The 24060-nt window shown below is 47.8% G+C and overlaps 1 protein-coding gene across 1 annotated transcript in view; it reads left to right on the top strand.

Moving 5' to 3' along the window:
- The window catches only part of LOC116958144 (uncharacterized), a 37569-nt gene extending 31904 nt beyond the window's left edge, over positions 1-5665 (top strand). Inside the window, exon 12 of the mRNA XM_076055835.1 lies at positions 1629-5665. Within this exon, the coding sequence (XP_075911950.1) occupies positions 1629-1699 (71 nt within the window). The 3' untranslated portion in view covers positions 1700-5665. The remainder of the gene's footprint in view (positions 1-1628) is intronic.
- The last annotated feature ends 18395 nt before the right edge of the window (positions 5666-24060 follow it).

Here is a 24060-nt window from a genome sequence, read left to right as displayed (position 1 = left end):
AGAAGGATGGTCCAGACCGTCTGGATAGAGAAGGAGAGTGCTCAACAAATTGCTTAAATTCTGGCTCGCAGCTCTAGTCAATAATACTTTATTACGTTTTGGTGAATGATCGATTGTTCTGTTATGATGTTTTAAAGCAATGACATTACAAGCAGTAATTATACTTGGTTTGGTCTTCATATAACTTACTTTGTTTTAGAAAATGTATAACGACTGGGGAAGCCCACCCCAGAATTAGCGCGGTATTTCAGTGGCGCGGTATTTCAGTGGCACACTGGGCGCGTGTGTGTGTGTTAAATTTGGACTTACCGATGAACGCTACCAGCGGTGTCAAGATCGGCCTCTGTGCCGGAGGTTCGTGAAGGACGCTGCTGAGCAGCTGGAGGCAGTCGCCCTCCAACAACAACGGAAGGCAGAGGAGGCGGCTAAAGCGCAGAAAGTTGTCACAGTAGGAGGCACAGGTGGCGCGTCTGCCAGCCATCTCAGTCATCCCACGAGACCTGGGTCTGTTTCGTGACCGCCTACCAGCGAACCTTTGACAAATCACGGAACCTCAAAGTGCACCTAGCATGGCACAAGCGCGGTTGTGACGTCACTGCCAGGTTGTGAACGGCTGTTGTTGTTATACACGAACCTGCATTCGTTATCTATGCAAGTGTTGCACAATCCTACACTCCTAGATTTAAAGCTTTCGTGACTGCAAGGATCCATGCTCTTTGGTTCTATTCGGTAAAGTCACGTAGGTAAAAAATAAAACAAGAAAAATCACGACGTTTCGGCCACAACACAAAAATTCGTGATCTGATCCCATCCGTGAAGGATGTCATTCCTGACTTACAGTACCCTGGGGTTTACAAATTGAGTTGTACCTGCGGTGATTGCTATATCGGGGAGACAAAGCGACATGTCTCCGACCGAATTCGCGAGCACAAATCAGATTTGAAACACAGCAAAACGAATTCTTCTGCCGTAGCTGATCATTGTTACAACGCTGTGGGTGATCACGATATAAATTTCTCCGATACCAAGGTTCTTTGCAAACCCACGGGTTTTTATCAGAGATTTGTTCACGAGGCAATTCAGATATACAAACACAGACACAATTTCAACGGAGTAGATGGTTTCAAATTAAGCAACCATTGGAAAGATGTTCTAAATCGAACCAAACATTAAACTAATTTTCAATGGTACAGTATATTTTCCAAAGTAGTGGTACCCCAAACTTCCGCAGCTCTTAATTTCCCTTATCACACCATCAATAGGTAAACTCCCCCTCTCCTCCCCCACGCCAAACGGCAAGTCCACCGGCACGAACACCACCTCTATGCTAAGTCGGCCAATCAAATGCTAATTTTTATGCGAATTCCTTTGTCAAGGCGCTCTGTTTCCTCGCACACAGCTTAAAGGTCACGGTCTGAGCGTGGCTGTGTTTCACTCCAGCGCTGTCCTCGAGACAGCCTGATCCCTTCACCTGATGAAGGCCGCTTGTGTTGTGGCCGAAACGTCGTGATTTTTGTTGTTTTATTTTTACCTACGTGACTTTACCGAATAGAACCAAAGAGTATCAATCCTACACTGTTCACTTGGCCTCTTCACGCACTCATCACTTACCTCTCTTTATTAAACAGGTCAAGTTGCACCGGCAGAGGAAGGAGATGAGCCAAACGATGAAGAAGGAGAACGTGAGACCTCAACTTAGAGAAGCCAGAAGTTCAGCCAACCTGTCTCAAACCATCTTAACAAATGCAGCAACTTGTACCAATCAACTCACCACTTTACCAATCAACTCACCACTGCTAGAAACTGACCCTCATAGAGTCCATGATCAAGACGCCGGCAATGTAGCGACGTGCAGTTGAACCGCAATGCCTCGTGAGGTTAACGTAAAGATACCAAAGTCCTGGTTAGATCTGGACCATCTGAAAATGGAGATGTAGAACGGGAGGCCTCAACTGTGTGGGCGTGGCTATAGAAATGTGGGCGTTGCTGGTGGTGGAGGGAGGGGCAACCAGCTGACCACGTGTCACTGTTGAGCCTCCCAGACACGTGGTAGCTTTACGTTCATTTTGCAACGTGCACTGTCGTGCTGCTTCACAAATGATTGGCATAGAGACCCCGAATATTTACACAGAGACCCACAGATTTACAAAGTGACCCATATATTCACATAAACACCATAGATTCACATAGAGACCCAAAGGCCCACATACAGACCCACTATTGGACACAGAGCCACATAAATTCAGACAGACACCCAACCACTCACACAGAAAGCCAATGGCTAATATAGTGACCCATTCATGAAAATATAGACGAGCATACTTTATAGAAACTCATAGACTTAGATAAACACATGGTTGTGATTAAACTGGGCTCTCAAATGCGATGAGTTTGATGGTCTCAGCTCGGTCACCAATGACTTCTCAAAACAAAACCCATCGTGTAAATTTGTCCCATCTTTCTGCATTTGTCCGATAATTAAAACGTCTGCTTGGCTGCCGTGTGACAACGTCTCAAGGTGAGTCGTGCGAGGCGTTGCGAGCCCAGCTGTGTGGAGGCTATGCAGGGAATGAAGGGTTCTTGTGACAAGTCGGGTCCAGTCCCATTCACAGCCGTTTGTTTCACACACTGGGGTCGCACCACTCTGCAACATTGATAAGTGGATTCCTTGAATTATATACTGTTAAAAAAAGTGTATTTTTACATTCGAGTACTGCAAACTCTTCCCTCTCGCGGGTTTAGCTATCATGGTTTTGCAGTTTCATGCCAAGGCTATTGAGGTACAGAGTTCGCCAATCGCGCCCCTGTGGCTGGACCATTCGCGGCTGATCACGAGATTTCTGTACGCATCGTAACTGCACTGCTCGCGATGATGCTGCTGCCGGGGAAGAACACACACAGTGCCATCTTGTCTCAGTCTTGTCTCTGTCTTGTCTCCATCTTGTCTCTATGTTGTCTCCCGTCTCTTCTCTCAAGCGGCCCATTGGGGGTCCCGGGTCACGTGGTGTTTCCATCCTCGAGTGATGAGGCAGTGAGGTTCAGCCGCCCGCCATTTTTCTTTCTATCATGCGTTAGGAACCGTGAACCAACCCCCATTATCCCCATTTGCCTTCGAGTTTGGGGAAGGCGAATTTTCCGATTGCAGCTTTTTAACAAGAACTTAACCTCGGCGATGGGCAAGAGTTTGCTGTAGACTTCATGCTAAATCAATGCAGGTGTATTCTATTTTTGCAAGGCATAATGCACTTTTATATATTTTGTATGCACAAATTTTATATATATTGAATTTGATTCGAAGATATGCATAACTCAGCGAATTATTGACCTCTTCTATTAATATTGCGAGTAGAGGCCATGCACGAGTATTTATTTGAAATCGTAACGAGTATTACTCTGGAAAAATCTTGATAACCCACACGCCTCCGTACATGTTTTTCAGCAAAACCCGACAACGTAGCACCCAAAGCCAACACAACGATGCTGAGTTGTTTTGGGTTTAATGGCAAGAATGTTGACACAGAGCCCAGAAACAAACACGGGTCATTGTGATGGCGACAGTGACGACTGACCTCTATTGGCTGGAAATGTAGGCATAAAACTGAGATCAACTTTGTTTACCAAGAAGGCATCTTGAGCGCTATACGAGGTTTGCCTGTATACAGCAGTCCCTCGGTTAACAGTGACGTCTGTTAACGGTTGTTCGGTTAACGTTTTGCCTCCCATAGGACCACATGGTTTCTACTAATGTTAACATTGTGATTATCAGTACGTTTACGTTACGCATGCAAGGCGCTAATTTCGGCCAATCTGAGTACTCTTACATGGGCAGAGCCATGCCCTCAGCCAATCAGCGATGTGCATTTATGAGCGTTTAGACCTCGACTGGCTTTGTTTAAATTATCACGTGTGCTGTTTTGGCAGTGGAAACAGCTCTTTTGCAGACTAAGTGATTTTGACTTATATTTAAACTCACGAGTGAGTTATATTAACAGTTATTTTAGTAAACAGAAGTTTTTGTTGATCGGGACAAAATGTTAACCAAACGACTACTTTATATATACCAGCTGGGGGGAGGGGCATTTCACGGACCCAAGGGATGTGGTTGTTCATGCTTGGATATGTAAGTGGTGGGTGTTGTTGACCTGTGTGTAACAGTGTGCAGAAATGATTTCATTTAAGGTAATCATTCGATAATTGAAACGAAATGTATAATCACTACCTAAAGACTTGTGTATACACAATGTTTTTCATATGCACTCCATACTCTTCTGCACAAAATGGGTCTTCAGTGAACGCGGTGGCATTTGAATCTTGACGTAACGCTTGACAATGCCACGTATGATTGTCCATGAGCTAAAAACTGGTTGCGGCAAATACAATCCCCAAATGGTGAACGGACTGTCCTTGAGCTTTGTTGATGATCATTGCAAGTGCAACTTGAACAGGGGACTAATTAGATTCGTCCGAGTTGGGACGGAGCAGTTGATTCGTTACCTGATCATCGTAATGCGAAGTATTAAAACTCTTTTCCCATGAAGAGAGCCGGTCATCATCATCGCATCGATGCAATTTCTTGCCAATGGGCAGATTTGAAAATCTCGTTCCATTGCAGAGACCTTGTTCTCCAACGTGTGCCCAATGGCAAAAGGGACATCAACGAATTAATTGATTATGCGATTAAAATTAATATCTCAAAACAGTAGTCTTCATGCGAGTGTATAGATTCGGAAAATAGATGCTTATCATACTCTTTGGTTCTATTGGGTAAAGTCACGTAGGTAAAAAAGAAAATAACAAAAATCACGACGTTTCAGCCACAACACAAGCGGCCGTCATCAGGTGAAGGGACGAGATTGTCTGGAGGACAGCGCTGGAGTGAAAAAAGCCTCGCTCAGATCACGACCTTTAAGCTGTGTGAGAAGAAACAAAGCGCCTTGACAAAGGAATTAGCATATAATTTAGCATTGAAATGGCTCATTGAAATAGCAAAGTTAAAGCATACACATCCGCAGAGGCACCCCTTGACAAAGGAATTAGCATAGAATTTAGCATTGAAATAGCTGAGTGATTAGCTTGTAACTGGTCACAGAAATAGCTATGTTAAAGTCAGAGCATATACATTCACAGAGGCACCTAGTACAAATCAAACAGGAGAATTTATCATTGAAATAGCTGAGTGATTAGCTTGTAACTGGTCACAGAAATAGCTATGTTAAAGTCAGAGCATACACATTCACCGAGGCACCTAGTACAAATCAAACAGGAGAATTTAGCGAAACACAACCACGCTCAGACCGCGGACCTTTAAACTGTGTGCGAGCAAACAAGGTGTCCTGACAAAGAAATGAGCATAAAAAATTAGCATTTTAAATGTAGACTAGATGCTTATCAATTGGCTAATGGGCCCAATATGAATTAATTGGCAAGATTTTGTGATTAAAAGAAAACAAACGACTAAAATACTTCTAACGACCATATTCATGCAAATTAAGGGACCTAACAATGATTCTCCACAAACATCGCAGAACAACCTTATTCGTCCCGATATACGCGTCGTGTGTGTGTCTTGTAGGGCAGTCACCACGAGGTCCAACAATTCTAGTGGGTAGTATGGTTTGAGTTGGTCCACGTACGATCTCTGCTCATGAATCTATTACCAGCGGTGCCTCTGGAGCCAGAGGGTGGGGGAGCAGCTTGTGCAGCGTGTTTACTTGTACAGAAAATACCTCGGGTCCCCAGCAGGGGGCGATGGGTGGTTCAGGTTATGGCTCACTCGGGCCACGTGCACCATCAGGCTCCGTCCACAGCTGGAGCGGCTGTCGAGTCGGCAACGCTGCTCACGCTGGCGGGGCTCGATGGGCCAGGCTCAGCCTGCAGCGGCGTGCACGGTGGCCACGTCGCCAGGTCGCGCTCGCGGCTCGACCAGCCCGGCCGGCAGCGCGTCGCCCCCCTTGGCACCGGGCACGGTTGACGCTTGCAGACTGAGGAGCGGCTGGGAGAGACGGCGGCCGTCGTCTTCCCCCCTCCTCCTCCTCCCGAGAGTCCTCCCGCAGGTGCCGCTACGTCTCGTACGCTGCTCGGTGGACACGCTCCGGATCAGGTTGTCTCGTTCCGCGTCGGTCTCTGATCCGACCCTCGACTGCCCTTCGGCCTGTGGCCTGGCGAGCTACTGGGCACACTCACGAACAGTGCTTGCCTCAGGTCTCCCCTCGGAGAGGTTGACTTTGATCGGAGCACAATAGCAACGATCTTCACGCTATGGTCGTGTTCAAATTTTGACTTAAAACTTTCGTGACTGCCTGTCGGCAGCACACCCCCGTGAAGCACGGGCAGGCCTCCTCAGCCCGCGTCTCGGCGCACACCGCAGGTCGCCTTGACAATGTGTCCGCGTTTGCGTGCATCCGTCCGACCCTGTGAACGATCTGCAGGTTCTCCTCCTGCAGCTGCGTCAGCCACCGAGCCATCTGCCCACGCGGTTCCTTGAATGTGAGGAGGAACTGCAGAGCATAATGGTCAGTGCCCACGCGAAATTTCCTGCCATACAGATACGGCCGGAACTGCTTACATGCGAAAATCACGGCATACAGTTTTTGACGGGTCACGCAATAGATCAGTTCGGCCCCGCTCAGAGTCCAGCTGGCGTGTGCGATGACCCACGCCATCCCATCCTGCACCTGTGACAACACCGCGCCAAACCCACTGCTGCAGGCGTCGGTGTCCAGGATAAAATCTATGGAAAAGTCAGGGAAAGCCAGGGTGGGGGTATGGGTGAGGTGGTTCTTGAGGGTGGTGAAGGCCGTCTGGCAGGCCTCCGTCCACTGATAGGGGTTCTTAGAGGAAGTGAGATCGGTGAGTGTGCGTGCAATCTCGCTGAATCCCTTCACAAATCGATGAAAATAAGTGGGTAACCCCAAAAATGACCTGACCTCCATTAGGTTCCTCGGCCGTGGCCATTCCACTATGGCGCGAACCTTTTCTGGGTCGGTGCGCACCCCTGCCTCGCTGACGCAGTGTCCGAGGTACCCAACCTCGTGCTGCGCAATATCACACTTACGCGGCTTGAGCTTGAGATGGGCTGCTCGCAGTCGTTGGAACACCTCCTGCAACCTAGACCAGTGCTCAGACAGGGACCTACTGAACACTATCACGTCATCCAGGTAAATTAGGCACTGTTCCCACTGCAAGCCCCACATCACAAACTCCATCAACTGCTGGAACGTCGCAGGTGCGTTATAGTGAGTCTGAACGGAAGCACTCGGAACTCGAACTTTCCCATCGGGGTGGTAAATGCGGTCTTTGGCCGATCCTCCTCCACCATCTCCACCTGCCAGTACCCGGATGCTAAATCGAGGGTGGAAAAATACCGCGCCCCTGCAAGGCTGTCAAAGGTGTCATCGATGCAGGGGATGGGGAAGGCGTCGCCGAGGGTAACCGTGTTCAGTTTTCGATAATCACTACAGAACCGGGTCGACCCATCCTTTTTCGTCACCAGCACAACCGGTGCAGACCAGGGGCTCGCTGAGGGCTAGATTATGTTATCGTGAAGCATATCCTCGACCACCTCTTTAATTTGGGCCCGCTCAGGTGCGTCCACTCGGTATGCGGGGAGTTTAATGGGCCAGGCTGCACCTGTGTCAATTTGGTGCTTAACGAGGTCTGTCCGGCCCACATCCGATTCGTGCTCACTGAACACGTCGGAGTAACCCCACAGTAACCCTCGCAGCTGATGGGCCTCCGCTTTGTTTATATCTGCCCAGGGTACATACAGTGCGTCAAGCAGGGGGACGACCTCTGCTTTGGGGGTCGGACTGACCCGCCATGCCAGGTCCTGGTTTTCCTCGGGGCTGCAGGGGTCCTTTAGCCCACAGGGCAAACACCGAGCTGCTAGAGTGGTGCGCGTGCTGGGGGTTTACTGTGGCTACCGCGGTGCACCATCGCACCGTTGCTGGGGTACTGTGGAGGTTAAATACCCGCATAAACAGTCGGCCCCCGTCAGTGTTTACCAGCGTGGCCGACCCCGCCACCCCGTACCGTGCCGCCAACTCTGGGTGAGGAGTCAACATTACCTCACCCGATGGTCGGTGGGAGGGGTCGGTGGAGGGCGTCGTTACCGGCACCGGCATCTCCGCGAGGGGCCCGATGGTGACGGCTGACACCAGGATTGCAGCCACAGGTTCGAAGTTGGGGCGATCCGGCTCCTGTCCCAAGAACGGAATCCACTCCCAGCTGCCCTTCACAGTGGCGCATCGCTGGCGGGGCTGCACGTTGAGCCCCAACTTTTCCAGGTTGGTAACTGCAATACACTCATGGCACAACACGCTCCACACATATAATTCTTGGTCACATACCTGGTGTCCAAGGCTGACCTCCAGGATGATCCTCCCTAGCAGTCCCATCCCAGCTCCACTCGCCGTGTGCGGCGCGCGATCTGGGGCCTGTAGGCGGCCCACATCAACCCCGACCACGCTGCAGTGCGCTGCACTCACGAGCGAGGCTACCGCCAGCATGTCCAACAGAATCCGGGTACTCCACCCGTTCACCTGCCCTTCCACCAGCGACGTGGCCACCGTGATTCCCACCACCAGCTCCCGCAGCCAGTCGCCCGCAGTTGCCGCATCCTTGGGTGTTGTGTTCGGCATCTGCGTGGATGTCACTCGCTCACCATTATTATTCATATCGTCTATTTATGTTGGGACCGTGTCGATTGCACCCCTAGTTGGTCCACTCTCTAGGGGGCGTTGGCGTTTAACCCTGACGCGTGTCTAGCACGGGTGATCTGGGGACAGTCCCTTATGAGATGCCCCTGTTGGTCGCATAGATAGCATGCCTGGAGAAGGGTAGTGGCTCCGTAGGAGGACCCCTGCCTACTTCCTCTTCCCCTCCCCCCCCTCCGATACGCATCTGCCCGAACTCTGCCTCTAATTGGGACACCCGCCCGGTTATCCCACCTCGGACTGACTGTCTCAACTCCACACTGCAGCTTGTTCATATTTCGGGTCACTTCCCCGCATACTTGGGTCCCCTCCTCGCGTGTTTGGGTCACCCGCTCGCTTACTTGGGTCACCTGCTCGCGGGCTTGGGTCACATGGCCGGCTATATCCCCTATGCCGCTCTGTCACCCTGCCACCCATCTAGAGGCTGCCTCCCTGGGTCCCGGAGGCTCCCTCGTCACACACCTCACTGTCCAGGTGAGCTCCTCCTCTGGAAGAAGGCTTGCTTGCGATAGCGCGCTCCCGTCCCAGCCTTTGGAACTGCGCATGCTCAATAGCGAATCTCTCACATGCACGTGCACGCTCAACAAGGGTGTTAAATGGGAGGCATGGGCAGCTCGCATCTGGCTGCCAACACGAGGTGCTAGTGAGATACCGCTGGACCTTCTCGGCGGCGAGGTCATCAATGGTCTCGGCAGCATACCCCGGGCGTGTGCTCTGTGTTAGCGAGTGCACGCCCTCTGCATAGTTACGGAGGTCCTCACCGGGCTGGCTGAAGCGTTGGTCGAGTCAGCGTATTAACTCTCCGCAATGCGCCTGCGCGCTTGTGGGTAGCGCTTCGACAAACTCGGCTCCCCACCCATTCAAATGCACGTTTAGCTGTTGCAACGCATGCACATCCGTCCAGCCATTAATATCCTTAGCATACGTCCGGGTAAAGATTTTCATGACGGTATTCCTTGCCTGGTAAACACGTACCTTACCTTTGCTTGTGGTGGGGCGCCTCTCTCCCTTGGAGGCGTGGGGGGTCGTCCCACTTCTGACACCATATAGTGGGGGCCGACGTCCACCCCACCACCCTCGCCGACGTCCGCCTCTTCCACTCCCTCCTCCACCGCGCCCCCGCCAGAGCCACGCCGACCGGGTGATAAGCCCCCCTGCGTTAGCGCCCCCTCTGAGGGACATCGCTAGATCGCTGGCTTGTCGCCGCGCGGGGTTATTCCACACACGGACGCCCCCACCGCTAACGCTAGAGCCGCTGCGTGAACACGCGCACCCTGGCTGGTGGTTGTGCGCTGCCCCGCAACCCGCACTAAGACGCGCTCCAAAACCACTGCGCGAACACGCGCGCGTCGGTGGGCGGTTGTATCCCAAACCGCGTCCACACAAAGACCAACACTATAGTGAATGTACTGGCTGACTTTACACTCCATATAGTGTGTGGTGCAGTGGCGGAGGCATTGGGGGGGGGGGCACGTGCCCCCCCAATGATCCGATCGACATCCCTAATTTCGATCGGATCATTGGGGTTCATTCGTAATAAATCGGAATTTTGCGACCCCCACTGCCACCGTGTAGCATATTATTACGTGCCAGGGACTCTATGAGATGATAGGACAATAGTCCGAGTCCATAATTGGCAATAAGTAACGGCAAAGTGGTTATAAGCAACTCACAGAATTGTGCGCAGTTGCGTATACAGGACACAACTTCCCTGAAGGCAAACGCCTTCAGCGAGCACGATGCCGATCACACAACGCGGTTCGAATTCGACTTCCAGGCCATGCGCCATCGCCGTACACGCGTCGAATAAAAAGCAAGGGACAACAACTCCTTACTTACTATCAACTCCCCCCCCCCCCACCTGAAAATCCTGGCTCCGCCCCTGGTGTGGTGTACTCTGTGTGTGTGTACTGACTGTGTGTACACTTTTGATTTAAAGCTTTCGTGACTGCAGTAATTCATATTCTTAGTTCTTTCGGTAAAGTCACGTTGAAGGGAAACAACAAAATAATAAAATATATATCAACGTGACTTTACCGAAAGAACTAAGATATGTGTGTACACTGTGTATACTGTGTGGTGTAATCTGTGTATACACTGTGTATACTGTGTGTGCTGTGCGTACACTGTGTATGAAGCAAGGCCGTAATTATAATAAATATTGGGGGGGACTCATCCCACCCAATATTCAAATATGCTCAAAATGTCCCCCCCAATATTTTGCTATAAATTAATTTCTGTTTATATGATTGTGGTTATGGTTGCACTTTATTATCCCTAATCTCTGCCATTACATACAATGAAACAGAGCAATGTAATACAATAAACAATTAGACATTATTGTAACAAATAAATAAAAAGTCCATCCCATGTGTTAGCGAATTTTGTAGGCAGGAAATGGCAGGAAATTCGTTTTAAAATTTAGATTTTTTTTTCTGGGGGGGGGACCCCAGACCCCTTGGAAGATTTGGTCCCCCCCAATGTTGACTCCATTGTTACGGCCTTGGTTTAAAGACGTGTCTTGCTTAACGAGCGTTCTGTTTGCGAGAATTCGCTACAACGAGCAATGTCAGTGTAACCCAATTTGTTCACAAAACTTGCAAATGTTCGCGTAGCGAGCGGAGATTCTGAAGGATTCTGATTCTGGAGACCGATCGATCAAATGTGTCCCTTGGCGGCAGGGGGCGCTGTGGTACAATTAAAGTGGACTGCGACAATCACCAATCTTGCAGATATTAGCCAATCAAATAAAGGGGGCATGTCACATGACTAGTCGATCTCGGTATTGCTTGCCAATAAATCAATTGGCAATTAATTGACAGGACAGTGAGTTGCTCGCGAAATGCGAAACTGCATGCATACGAAACCGCATGCATATGTAGTGTTGACAAAGGAGGCAGAGACTTCTTTGTAGACAACGCTGTTTATTTACTCTAACGTCAGAGCACGTCACTAACACAGAGAGGTAACGGCCTCTCCCACCCGATAGCCTAGAGGATGATACGTCCTCACTCTTAGTGTGCCCTCCTCACACACTATACTCTGCTTAACGGGTACCGCCACTGGGCCGTTCGGACCTGGCACTGACAAGGGTCGGAGGTCGGAAGTCCCAGGGCACTATCTCGATGTTTTGAGTCTTGAGGTGAGTGCGGACTGACTCACGCTGGGAGAGCTGCTGCTGCCCTTTATATCCTTCCTCTCCCAAGCGTCCTGTCTCTCGAGAGGGTCTGGGGCCAACCGTTGGCCCCCCCAGCCCCCTCCCTCAGTGGGCTCTGGCCCCCTCACCCCTGGTCAACGGTTATTGTAGTCGTGACTCAAACAAAATACTGCTATTCAGGTAAGTATTATACATGCTGCGCGTAACAATAACGCTACACATACACTGTACACAAAGTCAGTACACACACAGAGTACATCACACAGTATACATTCGCTCGCACAATCATACTGTTTATCACTGGATGAGGAATTTGATGAGCTATGAAGCTCTTGTTCACAGATCTCCAAAAGGGGTTTCGGTGAGTCAGGGAGTTGCAACAACCCAACACAATAAATGAAACAATAATAGGAGAAGTTTACCAAATCGAAACAAATAAATAATTATTTTGCATGTAAACACAAATTGCACAAGTACATACATTTTTTGCAATTTTTTTCGTGATTTCCCGTTCTTTATACTGCGATCGTTTTTTTGTGTAGTTTGTTGCTGTATCTTTCCCACTGGACATTTGACAAAGAGAGCTTCATAGCTCATCGGATTTCCCCAGGAGTAATAAAGGTTCCCATTCTCATTTTGGACGGCCCTGGGTAAAGCTGTCACCGCTGCCACCGCCGAGACTTGTAATGAAGCACGCTGAGTGGCTCTCCTTTTCCCGTGTGTGTGTGTGTACGCTCTTTGTCTTTCAGTTTAACCTCAACGCAAAATAATTCTGTTTTATGTACAGGGTGGCCCATAAGTCTGGAATCATAGGGAAAAATCACGAATTCACGTGTTTTTGTTTCTGCAGGCCCAAGATGAATTTCAGTAAGGAAATTCATCTTGGGCGGCACCTCACGCTCTCGGCCCCCACGTGCCACACACGCACACCATCACCTTTCTCGGGACGGGCGTGCGTCGGGCAGTGGGGAGCCGGGTAATTTGGATAGCGGTCGGGCGCTGGGACCGGGTCAGTGGTCCCAGTTGGCCCACAGGGTGGTTGCCGCGGCTGCAAGTTCCTCCGCTATAGTTAGTTTCATAGAGGGGGTTGAGGTCAGGATGTTGTTCGACATCTTCAACATACTACCCGAGACCTGTCGTTCCCTGCGGCCAGTTGATGTTTCATGTTTCGCCGCTAACGGGGGTTTCTTGGGTATAGTCGGGCAGATCGATGCACAAATTCGAATTGGCGATGTCAAATTGAACGGACCCATTCTCGTTTCATCTACCCTGGCCGTCCCTTGCCTGCTCGGCACCGACTTTTTGGGCAAAATGCCTATTAAAATCCTGGTCAGCCAGGGCTGTATCGAGCTCCCCTCCAGTCGGCGCATGTCCTTCTCGCCCTCTCCTTCCAGGCTGCGTATGGCCTGCGCGACTGTGCAGGCATTGACATCGCGCACGGTCCGTATTCCGCCCAGGTCGAAAACGCTCGTCCCCCTTCGGTTGTGAAAACCCCTTGCCTCAGACGCGCTCGCTAACGGTGTTCTGTTGGCGCCCTCCAACACAGCGGTGTGCGGGTTGGATTTGGTTGGGGCACAAACGCTCGTTCCTGGGGAGGGGGAACGCTTCATCCAGGTCCTTAATGCAGGCTTGCGTACCACCGTCACCCCCCAGGGCATGGTGCTCGCTCATGCGGCACCGGCGCTCCTGGGGGACTCGGTGATGGGCCACGTGGGAGATGCTCGTGCAGCCCGCCCGCATTCGGACCTTGATGATGGATGGATTGATGTCCCTGCACAGACCTTCTCAGTCATCACATCGATACCGGGGACGCGGCCCCCATTCGGCAAAACCCATTTCGTCTCAGCCCCGCCGAGAAAGAGCACGTTCGGGTGGTCGTCAATGATAAACAAGACGACAGCCTCTGGTTTTGCGTCAACTGCCGCCGTTTGAATAAGGTTTTCCGTTTCCGACGCATATCCCCTGCCCAGGATGGACGAATCGCTCGACGCCCTAGCCGGCGCACAATATTTTTCCACTCTCGAACTCTTGTTGGGTTTCTGGCACTTGCCTCTGGATGATGCTTCGAAGCCCAAAAACGGCATTCCGCACCCCACAGGGACTTTTTAAATTTAATCAGATGCCTATGGGTCTCCACTCGGCCTCAGCGACGTTCCAGTGCCTCATAGAGCTGGTCCTCGCTGGGCTCCAGTGGGAGACCTGCTATAATTTACCTCGATGATATAATCGTTTTTAGCCGGACTTTCGAGGAACACCTACACCGGCTGCGTTACGTCTTTGAAAAAATGCGAGCGGCACGCCTAAATTCAAACCTCAGAAATGCTTTCTGTTGCGGAGCTCTGTCCGATACCTGGACCACATTGTAAGCCAATCCCGGATTGCCACGGATCTCGCTAAAACCAGCTGCATGCATTCTTGGCCGACCCCTACTTCGGTAGGGGATATGCGTAGTTTCCTGGGATCAGCCTCCTACTATCGGTGGTTTGTCACAGGGTTCGCGTCCATCGTGAAGCCCCTCCATGTTCTGACAGCGAAGGGGGCAACATTTAATTGAAGCGAGGCGGAACAAGCTGCATTTGATGCACTCCGAGATGGTCTGGTAAATGCCAGATTTTTCAAAGCCGTTCCTGCTGGACATTGACGCTAGCTATACTGGCATAGGGGGGGTGTGTTATCTTAGGTCGTTGATGGTGTGGAACGTGTTGTCGCCTACAGCAGTAGAATTTTGTCACCTGCTGAGCAACGGTACTGCGTCACCCGTCGAGAGTTGTTGGCTATTGTATTTTTCATACAGCAGTATAGACCGTACCTGTATGATAGGCATTTTTGGTCCGCTATGACCATGCGGCTCTTCAGTACGCTCTCCGGGTTGACTAGCCGTCCGGACAACTCTCCCGCAAGTTGGAGGGCCTCCAGGAGTATTCGTTTACCGTTGTTTACCGAAAAGGGGTCCGACACGGAAACCCTGACCTGATATTGCGATTGCATGGTCTGGGCAGATGTGCTTGTTTCCTGGGGTCGGGCCGCTGTAAGCAGCCCGTCGATCGCGCGCCTCTCTCTCTCGCTGCTGCGGCCGAGGGTGTGGTTGACCTCCCTCCGGCGCCTACCTTGGCCAATGCACAGGATGCCTTGTTGGGCCTCAGCTCGGATGAGTGGATGCCGGCTCCAAATGCAGGATGCTACCCTCCTTCGCATGCGCCGTAGAGTTGGCAATGCTCATAAGTGCACAGGTCCCCAGTGCCCTGTCTCCCTTCTCACAAGGGATGGCCTGCTCATGAGATGGGATGGCAGCAACCAAAAATACAAGCTCGCCGTGCCCACGTCTCTGCGTGGGAAGGTTGTGTGGGCCACTCACGAGCGACTTTTACATTTGGTCGTACAAAAAACCCTTGCCTATACTGCTGTATGGCAGGGGACGGAGCTAACTTATTGAAAGGTTGCCCCCAGTGCGCTCGAAGGAAACCACCTTCTACGCCGTCGTGCCTGCCTCTTCAGTCCATTCACGTGTCCCGCGTGAACGAGCTGGTAGCGCTTGATATCTTGGGCCCTTTCCCTGCCACTCCACGGGGTAATAAGTACCTTTTGGTTGGGGTGGAGCACTTCACCCGTTGGCCCATGGCCTTTCCTCTCCCGAACCAATCGGCAGCGGCCGTGACGGAGGCCTTTCTCCAGGCCTATGTTCTGGATAAGGGTGCTCCGGACCGGCTGCTGACCGAGCAAGGGAATAATTTTTCGTCTACCTTGCTACGGGAGGTGTGCGACCTGTTGGGCACCCATAAAGTTCGCACATCGCCATACCACCCACAAACTCACGGTATGGCGGAGTGACTCCACAGAACGCTTACCTCAATGTTAAGGCAGCAAGTGTGCGAATCGCAGGTTGATTGGGACCTTCACATCCCCGGTGTTTTGGCTGCCTGCAGAATGGAACCCCATGCGGCCACCGGGTGTACGGTAGGGAAGTTAACCCCCCCCCCCCCCCCCCCACCGTCGACGTTCAGTTGCGCCCTAAGCAGCCCTCCCCTAAGTCCAAGCCCTCTGCGCATATTCGATCAAATGTTCGTGGGCTGGTCAAGGCGCGGGAGGCTGCTAAACATAACTCTGAGGCTCGCCAGTTGGCTAATGAGCGATTGCGAGGCCTCCACGTGTCCGGCCATTAATGGAGTGAGGGTGACAGGGCTTGGCTCCATTGCCCCCAAGTGCCATTGGCAACATCGCCAAAATTGCTCAAGCCCTGGAGGGGCCCGGTGGACATTGTGCGCGTCGTACGGCCCCAATGTGTGAAAGTGCAACATGGCAAGCGGTGCTGGTACGTGCACCCGTCGCGTCTCAAAGCCTTCTTCTCTCAACCACACTTCACCCACTCCACGCGGGGGCCGAGAGCGTGACGTGTCCGACGAGCCAAGCCGTACTGCCGCCGAGACTAATCTTCAGCCCAGCCGTGCTGTTGCTCCCTCAGGTGCCTCGGGAGTAGCGCCCCCGGGCGGCGCACTGCACGGGATCCTACGGACTCGTCCCACTCTTCTTCCACGCCGCTGCGGGACTGCCCCGCGGCCTCATCTTCCCCCCGCTGCTCATGATGGTCCATTTTCCAGGACTCGCTCTAAAACGTTATCGTGAACAGCACCACTCTCATCCGGCCTCCGCAGCTTGCTTCCACCTTAGGCCGGTTTCCGGGGAGGGGGGGGGGTGCGCCGGGTTGTTGTTGCTGTTGTTTTTGTTGTTGAGACACACGGACTCGTTTTCATTCTCGCCAGTTTTTATTGTTGTTTGGAAGCCGAGGTGGCTGTATACTACAAGGGGGGGGGGGGTGGGGGGGGGGTGATGTAGCATCGGAAATACATAGCACATATGTGGGGGCGAACGTCCCCCGCCATCACTGAATTGTCGGGGCCGTTTTTCCCACCAACTCTCCCGTTCCATTCATACCGCCACCCCCCGGCTGCTCTGTGGAGTTCGGGCTAGCGACCTCCACTACCCCGCCCTCCTGTGCTGCTGCGGGGCGGCGTACCGCGCTGAGTGCGCTCGTCCGTAAAAACTCCCTCCCGCCCGTAAACAGACTTGCGCGGCGCGTGTCTCCCTCCCACCCCCCGCTCCACGTGCTCCGGTAATAACAAACGCGCCTCTACCCCCTGCCCAGCCCTGTACACCAATCGCACGCGAGGGGGTTGAGGCCGAGGGATGGGCGGGCGGGAGGTTTGCCGTGCACGCGCCGCTGATTGGGGAGGGTCGCCCAGTTCTGAGTTAAAGAGCCCGTTCAAACAGTCGCGCGAATACGCGCGCGCTCGGCGCTTTAGCTCGCTACTTCGCGATTAGCAATCGCGCAGGCACGCGACCACAACACCGTCGCACAGGCACACGAGCGCTAAACACCACCGAAAACAGTCGCTTAGGCACGCGCACGCTGAACAGCACACCCGTAAACAGACGTGTAGGCACGCGCACGCTAAGCGCTCCGCCTCGATGTAAACAACCGTGCGTGCGCGCGACCACCAAGCACTCTTTACCCTCGTATTCGCTGCAAACAGCCGCGTATGCACACGAACACAAAACACTCTGTACACACTCGCACCGGTACGCGAACACCAAACACTCCGTCTCCCTCCTCGCACTCACAGCGACCACGACACAGCTTTATCCTCTATTAGTGGTTTTATTCCCCGCGAGTATCCCGCTAACTACATGTGTCTGTGCGAGTCAGTCGGCCCTCCTGGCATATCCCTTGAGGATCCCAGATTTAGCTTAACCTGCCTATAGCTCCGCTTTCTACCCTCGATTCAATAGCCCAAACTTACCTCTCCTCTACTTACGATTGCTTCCACTCTGCTGCGCTGAACGCTGTAGAAAGGCGATACTGTGAGTCGTCTCCGTAGAGGGTCGAGTCTAGCTGCGCTGGGCTCGTCGCACGGACGTCTCGAACGGCTGACCCTCCTGCTCCGTGGACCGCGATGATTTTGAAGAAGACTGTCTCTTGCTACGCTAAGCCTCCGTATTTTATACACCCTAAAGGCATTCCGTTGCTCTGGCGCCTGCCCACCCGTACTCCTTCATATTCAGATCTGTAATATTACTTATGACAAAGGCGTACCGTGGTTCCCACGCTCCGTAACGCCCTGTCCATTCAGAGGCCGTTATTTTCGCCCTTTTTCACATGCTGATCCGTGACCTTTCCTAGAACAAAAGACATTCAGATGCTTCCGCCCCGCGCGGCCCTGTCTATGCAGAGGCCTGAATGCTCCTATCCTGTTGTTATTTGGACTCGGGAGCTCACCTATAATCAAGGGCATTCAGTCCCTAATTCCATCTATAACAACAGGAATTCAATTCCTAATTCCATCTATAACAACAGGGATTCAGTTCCTGATTCCATCTATAACAACAGGGATTCAGTTCTTAATTCCATCTATAACAACAGGAATTCAGCTCCTAATTCCATCTATAACCACAGGAATTCAATTCCTAATTCCATCTATAACAACAGGAATTCAGTTCTTAATTCCATCTATAACAACAGGAATTCAGTTCCTGATTCCATCTATAACAACAGGAATTCAGTTCTTAATTCCATCTATAACAACAGGGATTCAGTTCTTAATTCCATTTATAACAACTGGGATTCAGTTCCTAATTCCATCTATAACAACGGGAATTCAATTCCTAATTCCATCTATAACAACAGCGATTCAGTTCCTGATTCCATCTATAACAACAGGGATTCAGTTCCTAATTCCATCTATAACCACAGGAATTCAGCTCCTAATTCCATCTATAACAACAGGGATTCAGTTCTTAATTCCATCTATAACAACAGGGATTCAATTCCTAATTCCATCTATAACAACAGGAATTCAGTTCTTAATTCCATCTATAACAACAGGGATTCAGTTCTTAATTCCATCTATAACAGCATGGATTCAATTCTTAATTCCATCTATAACAACAGGGATTCAATTCCTAATTCTATCTTTAACAACAGGGATTCAGTTCTCAATTCCATCTATAACAACAGGAATTCAGTTCTTAATTCCATCTATAACAACAGGGATTCAGTTCCTAATTCCATCTATAACAACAGGGATTCAGTTCTTAATTCCATCTATAACAACAGGAATTCAGTTCTTAATTCCATCTATAACAACAGGGATTCAGCTCCTAATTCCATCTATAACAACAGGGATTCAGTTCCTCATTCCATCTATAACAACAGGGATTCAGTTCTTAATTCCATCTATAACAACAGGGATTCAGTTCTTAATTCCATCTATAACAACAGGAATTCAATTCCTAATTCCATCTATAACAACAGGGATTCAGTTATTAATTCCATCTATAACAACAGGGATTCAGTTCTTAATTCCATCTATAACAACAGGGATTCAGTTCCTAATTCCATCTATAACAACAGGGATTCAATTCCTAATTCCATCTATAACCACAGGGATTCAGTTCCTGATTCCATCTATAACAACAGGAATTCAGTTCTTAATTCCATCTATAACAACAGGGATTCAGTTCTTAATTCCATCTATAACAACAGGGATTCAGTTCCTGATTCCATCTATAACAACAGGAATTCAATTCCTAATTCCATCTATAACCACAGGAATTCAATTCCTAATTCCATCTATAACAACAGGGATTCAGTTCTTAATTCCATCTATAACAACAGGGATTCAGTTCCTAATTCCATCTATAACAACAGGAATTCAATTCCTAATTCCATCTATAACAACAGGGATTCAGTTCTTAATTCCATCTATAACAACAGGGATTCAGTTCCTAATTCCATCTATAACCACAGGAATTCAGCTCCTAATTCCATCTATAACAACAGGGATTCAGTTCTTAATTCCATCTATAACAACAGGGATTCAATTCCTAATTCCATCTATAACAACAGGGATTCAATTCCTAATTCCATCTATAACCACAGGGATTCAGTTCCTGATTCCATCTATAACAACAGGAATTCAATTCCTAATTCCATCTATAACAACAGGAATTCAGTTCTTGATTCCATCTATAACAACAGGGATTCAGTTCCTGGTTCCATCTATAACAACAGGGATTCAGTTCCTAATTCCATCTATAACAACAGGGATTCAGTTACTAATTCCATCTATAACAACGGGAATTCAATTCCTAATTCCATCTATAACAACAGGAATTCAGTCCCTAATTCCATCTATAACAACAGGAATTCAGTTCTTAATTCCATCTATAACAACAGGGATTCAGTTCCTGATTCCATCTATAACAACAGGGATTCAATTCCTAATTCCATCTATAACAACAGGGATTCAGTTCTTAATTCCATCTATAACAACAAGAATTCAGTTCTTAATTCCATCTATAACAACAAGAATTCAGTTCTTAATTCCATCTATAACAACAGGAATTCAATTCCTAATTCCATCTATAACAACAGGAATTCAATTCCTAATTCCATCTATAACAACAGGGATTCAATCACTAATTACATCTATAACAACATGAATTCAATTCTTAATTCCATCTATAACAACAGGGATTCAGTTCCTGATTCCATCTATAACAACAGGGATTCAGTTCCTGATTCCATCTATAACAACAGGGATTCAATTCCTAATTCCATCTATAACAACAGGGATTCAGTTCTTAATTCCATCTATAACAACAAGAATTCAGTTCTTAATTCCATCTATAACAACAAGAATTCAGTTCTTAATTCCATCTATAACAACAGGAATTCAGTTCTTAATTCCATCTATAACAACAGGAATTCAATTCCTAATTCCATCTATAACAACAGGGATTCAGTTATTAATTCCATCTATAACAACAGGGATTCAGTTCTTAATTCCATCTATAACAACAGGGATTCAGTTCCTAATTCCATCTATAACAACAGGGATTCAATTCCTAATTCCATCTATAACCACAGGGATTCAGTTCCTGATTCCATCTATAACAACAGGAATTCAGTTCTTAATTCCATCTATAACAACAGGGATTCAGTTCTTAATTCCATCTATAACAACAGGGATTCAGTTCCTGATTCCATCTATAACAACAGGAATTCAATTCCTAATTCCATCTATAACCACAGGAATTCAATTCCTAATTCCATCTATAACAACAGGGATTCAGTTCTTAATTCCATCTATAACAACAGGGATTCAGTTCCTAATTCCATCTATAACAACAGGAATTCAATTCCTAATTCCATCTATAACAACAGGGATTCAGTTCTTAATTCCATCTATAACAACAGGGATTCAGTTCCTAATTCCATCTATAACCACAGGAATTCAGCTCCTAATTCCATCTATAACAACAGGGATTCAGTTCTTAATTCCATCTATAACAACAGGGATTCAATTCCTAATTCCATCTATAACAACAGGGATTCAATTCCTAATTCCATCTATAACCACAGGGATTCAGTTCCTGATTCCATCTATAACAACAGGAATTCAATTCCTAATTCCATCTATAACAACAGGAATTCAGTTCTTGATTCCATCTATAACAACAGGGATTCAGTTCCTGGTTCCATCTATAACAACAGGGATTCAGTTCCTAATTCCATCTATAACAACAGGGATTCAGTTACTAATTCCATCTATAACAACGGGAATTCAATTCCTAATTCCATCTATAACAACAGGAATTCAGTCCCTAATTCCATCTATAACAACAGGAATTCAGTTCTTAATTCCATCTATAACAACAGGGATTCAGTTCCTGATTCCATCTATAACAACAGGGATTCAATTCCTAATTCCATCTATAACAACAGGGATTCAGTTCTTAATTCCATCTATAACAACAAGAATTCAGTTCTTAATTCCATCTATAACAACAAGAATTCAGTTCTTAATTCCATCTATAACAACAGGAATTCAATTCCTAATTCCATCTATAACAACAGGAATTCAATTCCTAATTCCATCTATAACAACAGGGATTGAATCACTAATTCCATCTATAACAACATGAATTCAATTCTTAATTCCATCTATAACAACAGGGATTCAGTTCCTGATTCCATCTATAACAATAGGGATTCAGTTCCTGATTCCATCTATAACAACAGGGATTCAGTTCTTAATTCCATCTATAACAACAGGGATTCAGTTCCTGATTCCATCTATAACAACAGGGATTCAGTTCTTAATTCCATCTATAACAACAGGAATTCAGTTCCTGATTCCATCTATAACAACAGGGATTCAGCTCCTAATTCCATCTATAACAACAGGGATTCAGTTCCTGATTCCATCTATAACAACAGGGATTCAGTTCCTAATTCCATCTATAACAACAGGAATTCAGTTCCTGATTCCATCTATAACAACAGGGATTCAGCTCCTAATTCCATCTATAACAACAGGGATTCAGTTCCTGATTCCATCTATAACAACAGGGATTCAGTTCCTAATTCCATCTATAACAACAGGAATTCAATTCCTAATTCCATCTATAACAACAGGGATTCAGTTCTTAATTCCATCTATAACAACAGGGATTCAGTTCCTAATTCCATCTATAACAACAGGAATTCAATTCCTAATTCCATCTATAACAACAGGGATTCAGTTCTTAATTCCATCTATAACAACAGGGATTCAGTTCCTAATTCCATCTATAACCACAGGAATTCAGCTCCTAATTCCATCTATAACAACAGGGATTCAGTTCTTAATTCCATCTATAACAACAGGGATTCAATTCCTAATTCCATCTATAACAACAGGGATTCAATTCCTAATTCCATCTATAACCACAGGGATTCAGTTCCTGATTCCATCTATAACAACAGGAATTCAATTCCTAATTCCATCTATAACAACAGGAATTCAGTTCTTGATTCCATCTATAACAACAGGGATTCAGTTCCTGGTTCCATCTATAACAACAGGGATTCAGTTCCTAATTCCATCTATAACAACAGGGATGCAGTTACTAATTCCATCTATAACAACGGGAATTCAATTCCTAATTCCATCTATAACAACAGGAATTCAGTCCCTAATTCCATCTATAACAACAGGAATTCAGTTCTTAATTCCATCTATAACAACAGGGATTCAGTTCCTGATTCCATCTATAACAACAGGGATTCAATTCCTAATTCCATCTATAACAACAGGGATTCAGTTCTTAATTCCATCTATAACAACAAGAATTCAGTTCTTAATTCCATCTATAACAACAAGAATTCAGTTCTTAATTCCATCTATAACAACACGAATTCAATTCCTAATTCCATCTATAACAACAGGAATTCAATTCCTAATTCCATCTATAACAACAGGGATTCAATCACTAATTCCATCTATAACAACATGAATTCAATTCTTAATTCCATCTATAACAACAGGGATTCAGTTCCTGATTCCATCTATAACAACAGGGATTCAGTTCCTGATTCCATCTATAACAACAGGGATTCAGTTCTTAATTCCATCTATAACAACAGGGATTCAGTTCCTGATTCCATCTATAACAACAGGGATTCAGTTCTTAATTCCATCTATAACAACAGGAATTCAGTTCCTGATTCCATCTATAACAACAGGGATTCAGCTCCTAATTCCATCTATAACAACAGGGATTCAGTTCCTGATTCCATCTATAACAACAGGGATTCAGTTCCTAATTCCATCTATAACAACAGGAATTCAGTTCCTGATTCCATCTATAACAACAGGGATTCAGCTCCTAATTCCATCTATAACAACAGGGATTCAGTTCCTGATTCCATCTATAACAACAGGGATTCAGTTCCTAATTCCATCTATAACAACAGGAATTCAATTCCTAATTCCATCTATAACAACAGGAATTCAATTCCTAATTCCATCTATAACAACAGGGATTCAATTCCTAATTCCATCTATAACAACAGGGATTCAGTTCTTAATTCCATCTATAACAACAGGGATTCAGTTCCTGGTTCCATCTATAACAACAGGGATTCAGTTCCTAATTCCATCTATAACAACAGGAATTCAATTCCTAATTCCATCTATAACAACAGGAATTCAATTCCTAATTCCATCTATAACAACAGGGATTCAATTCCTAATTCCATCTATAACAACAGGGATTCAGTTCTTAATTCCATCTATAACAAAAGGCATCTCGCGGTTCCCACGCCCCGTGCCGTGTGTGTGCGGTTTCGCTCGCGGTGGCTCCATGGCC

Source organism: Petromyzon marinus, chromosome 73, assembly GCF_048934315.1.
Source record: "Petromyzon marinus isolate PM22_M1 ecotype Great Lakes invasive population chromosome 73, UKy_Petmar_22M1.pri1.0, whole genome shotgun sequence".
Classification (NCBI taxonomy): Eukaryota; Metazoa; Chordata; class Hyperoartia; order Petromyzontiformes; family Petromyzontidae; genus Petromyzon; species Petromyzon marinus.
Note: the sequence above shows the minus strand (reverse complement) of the source record. Positions and strands in the feature narration are given on the sequence as shown.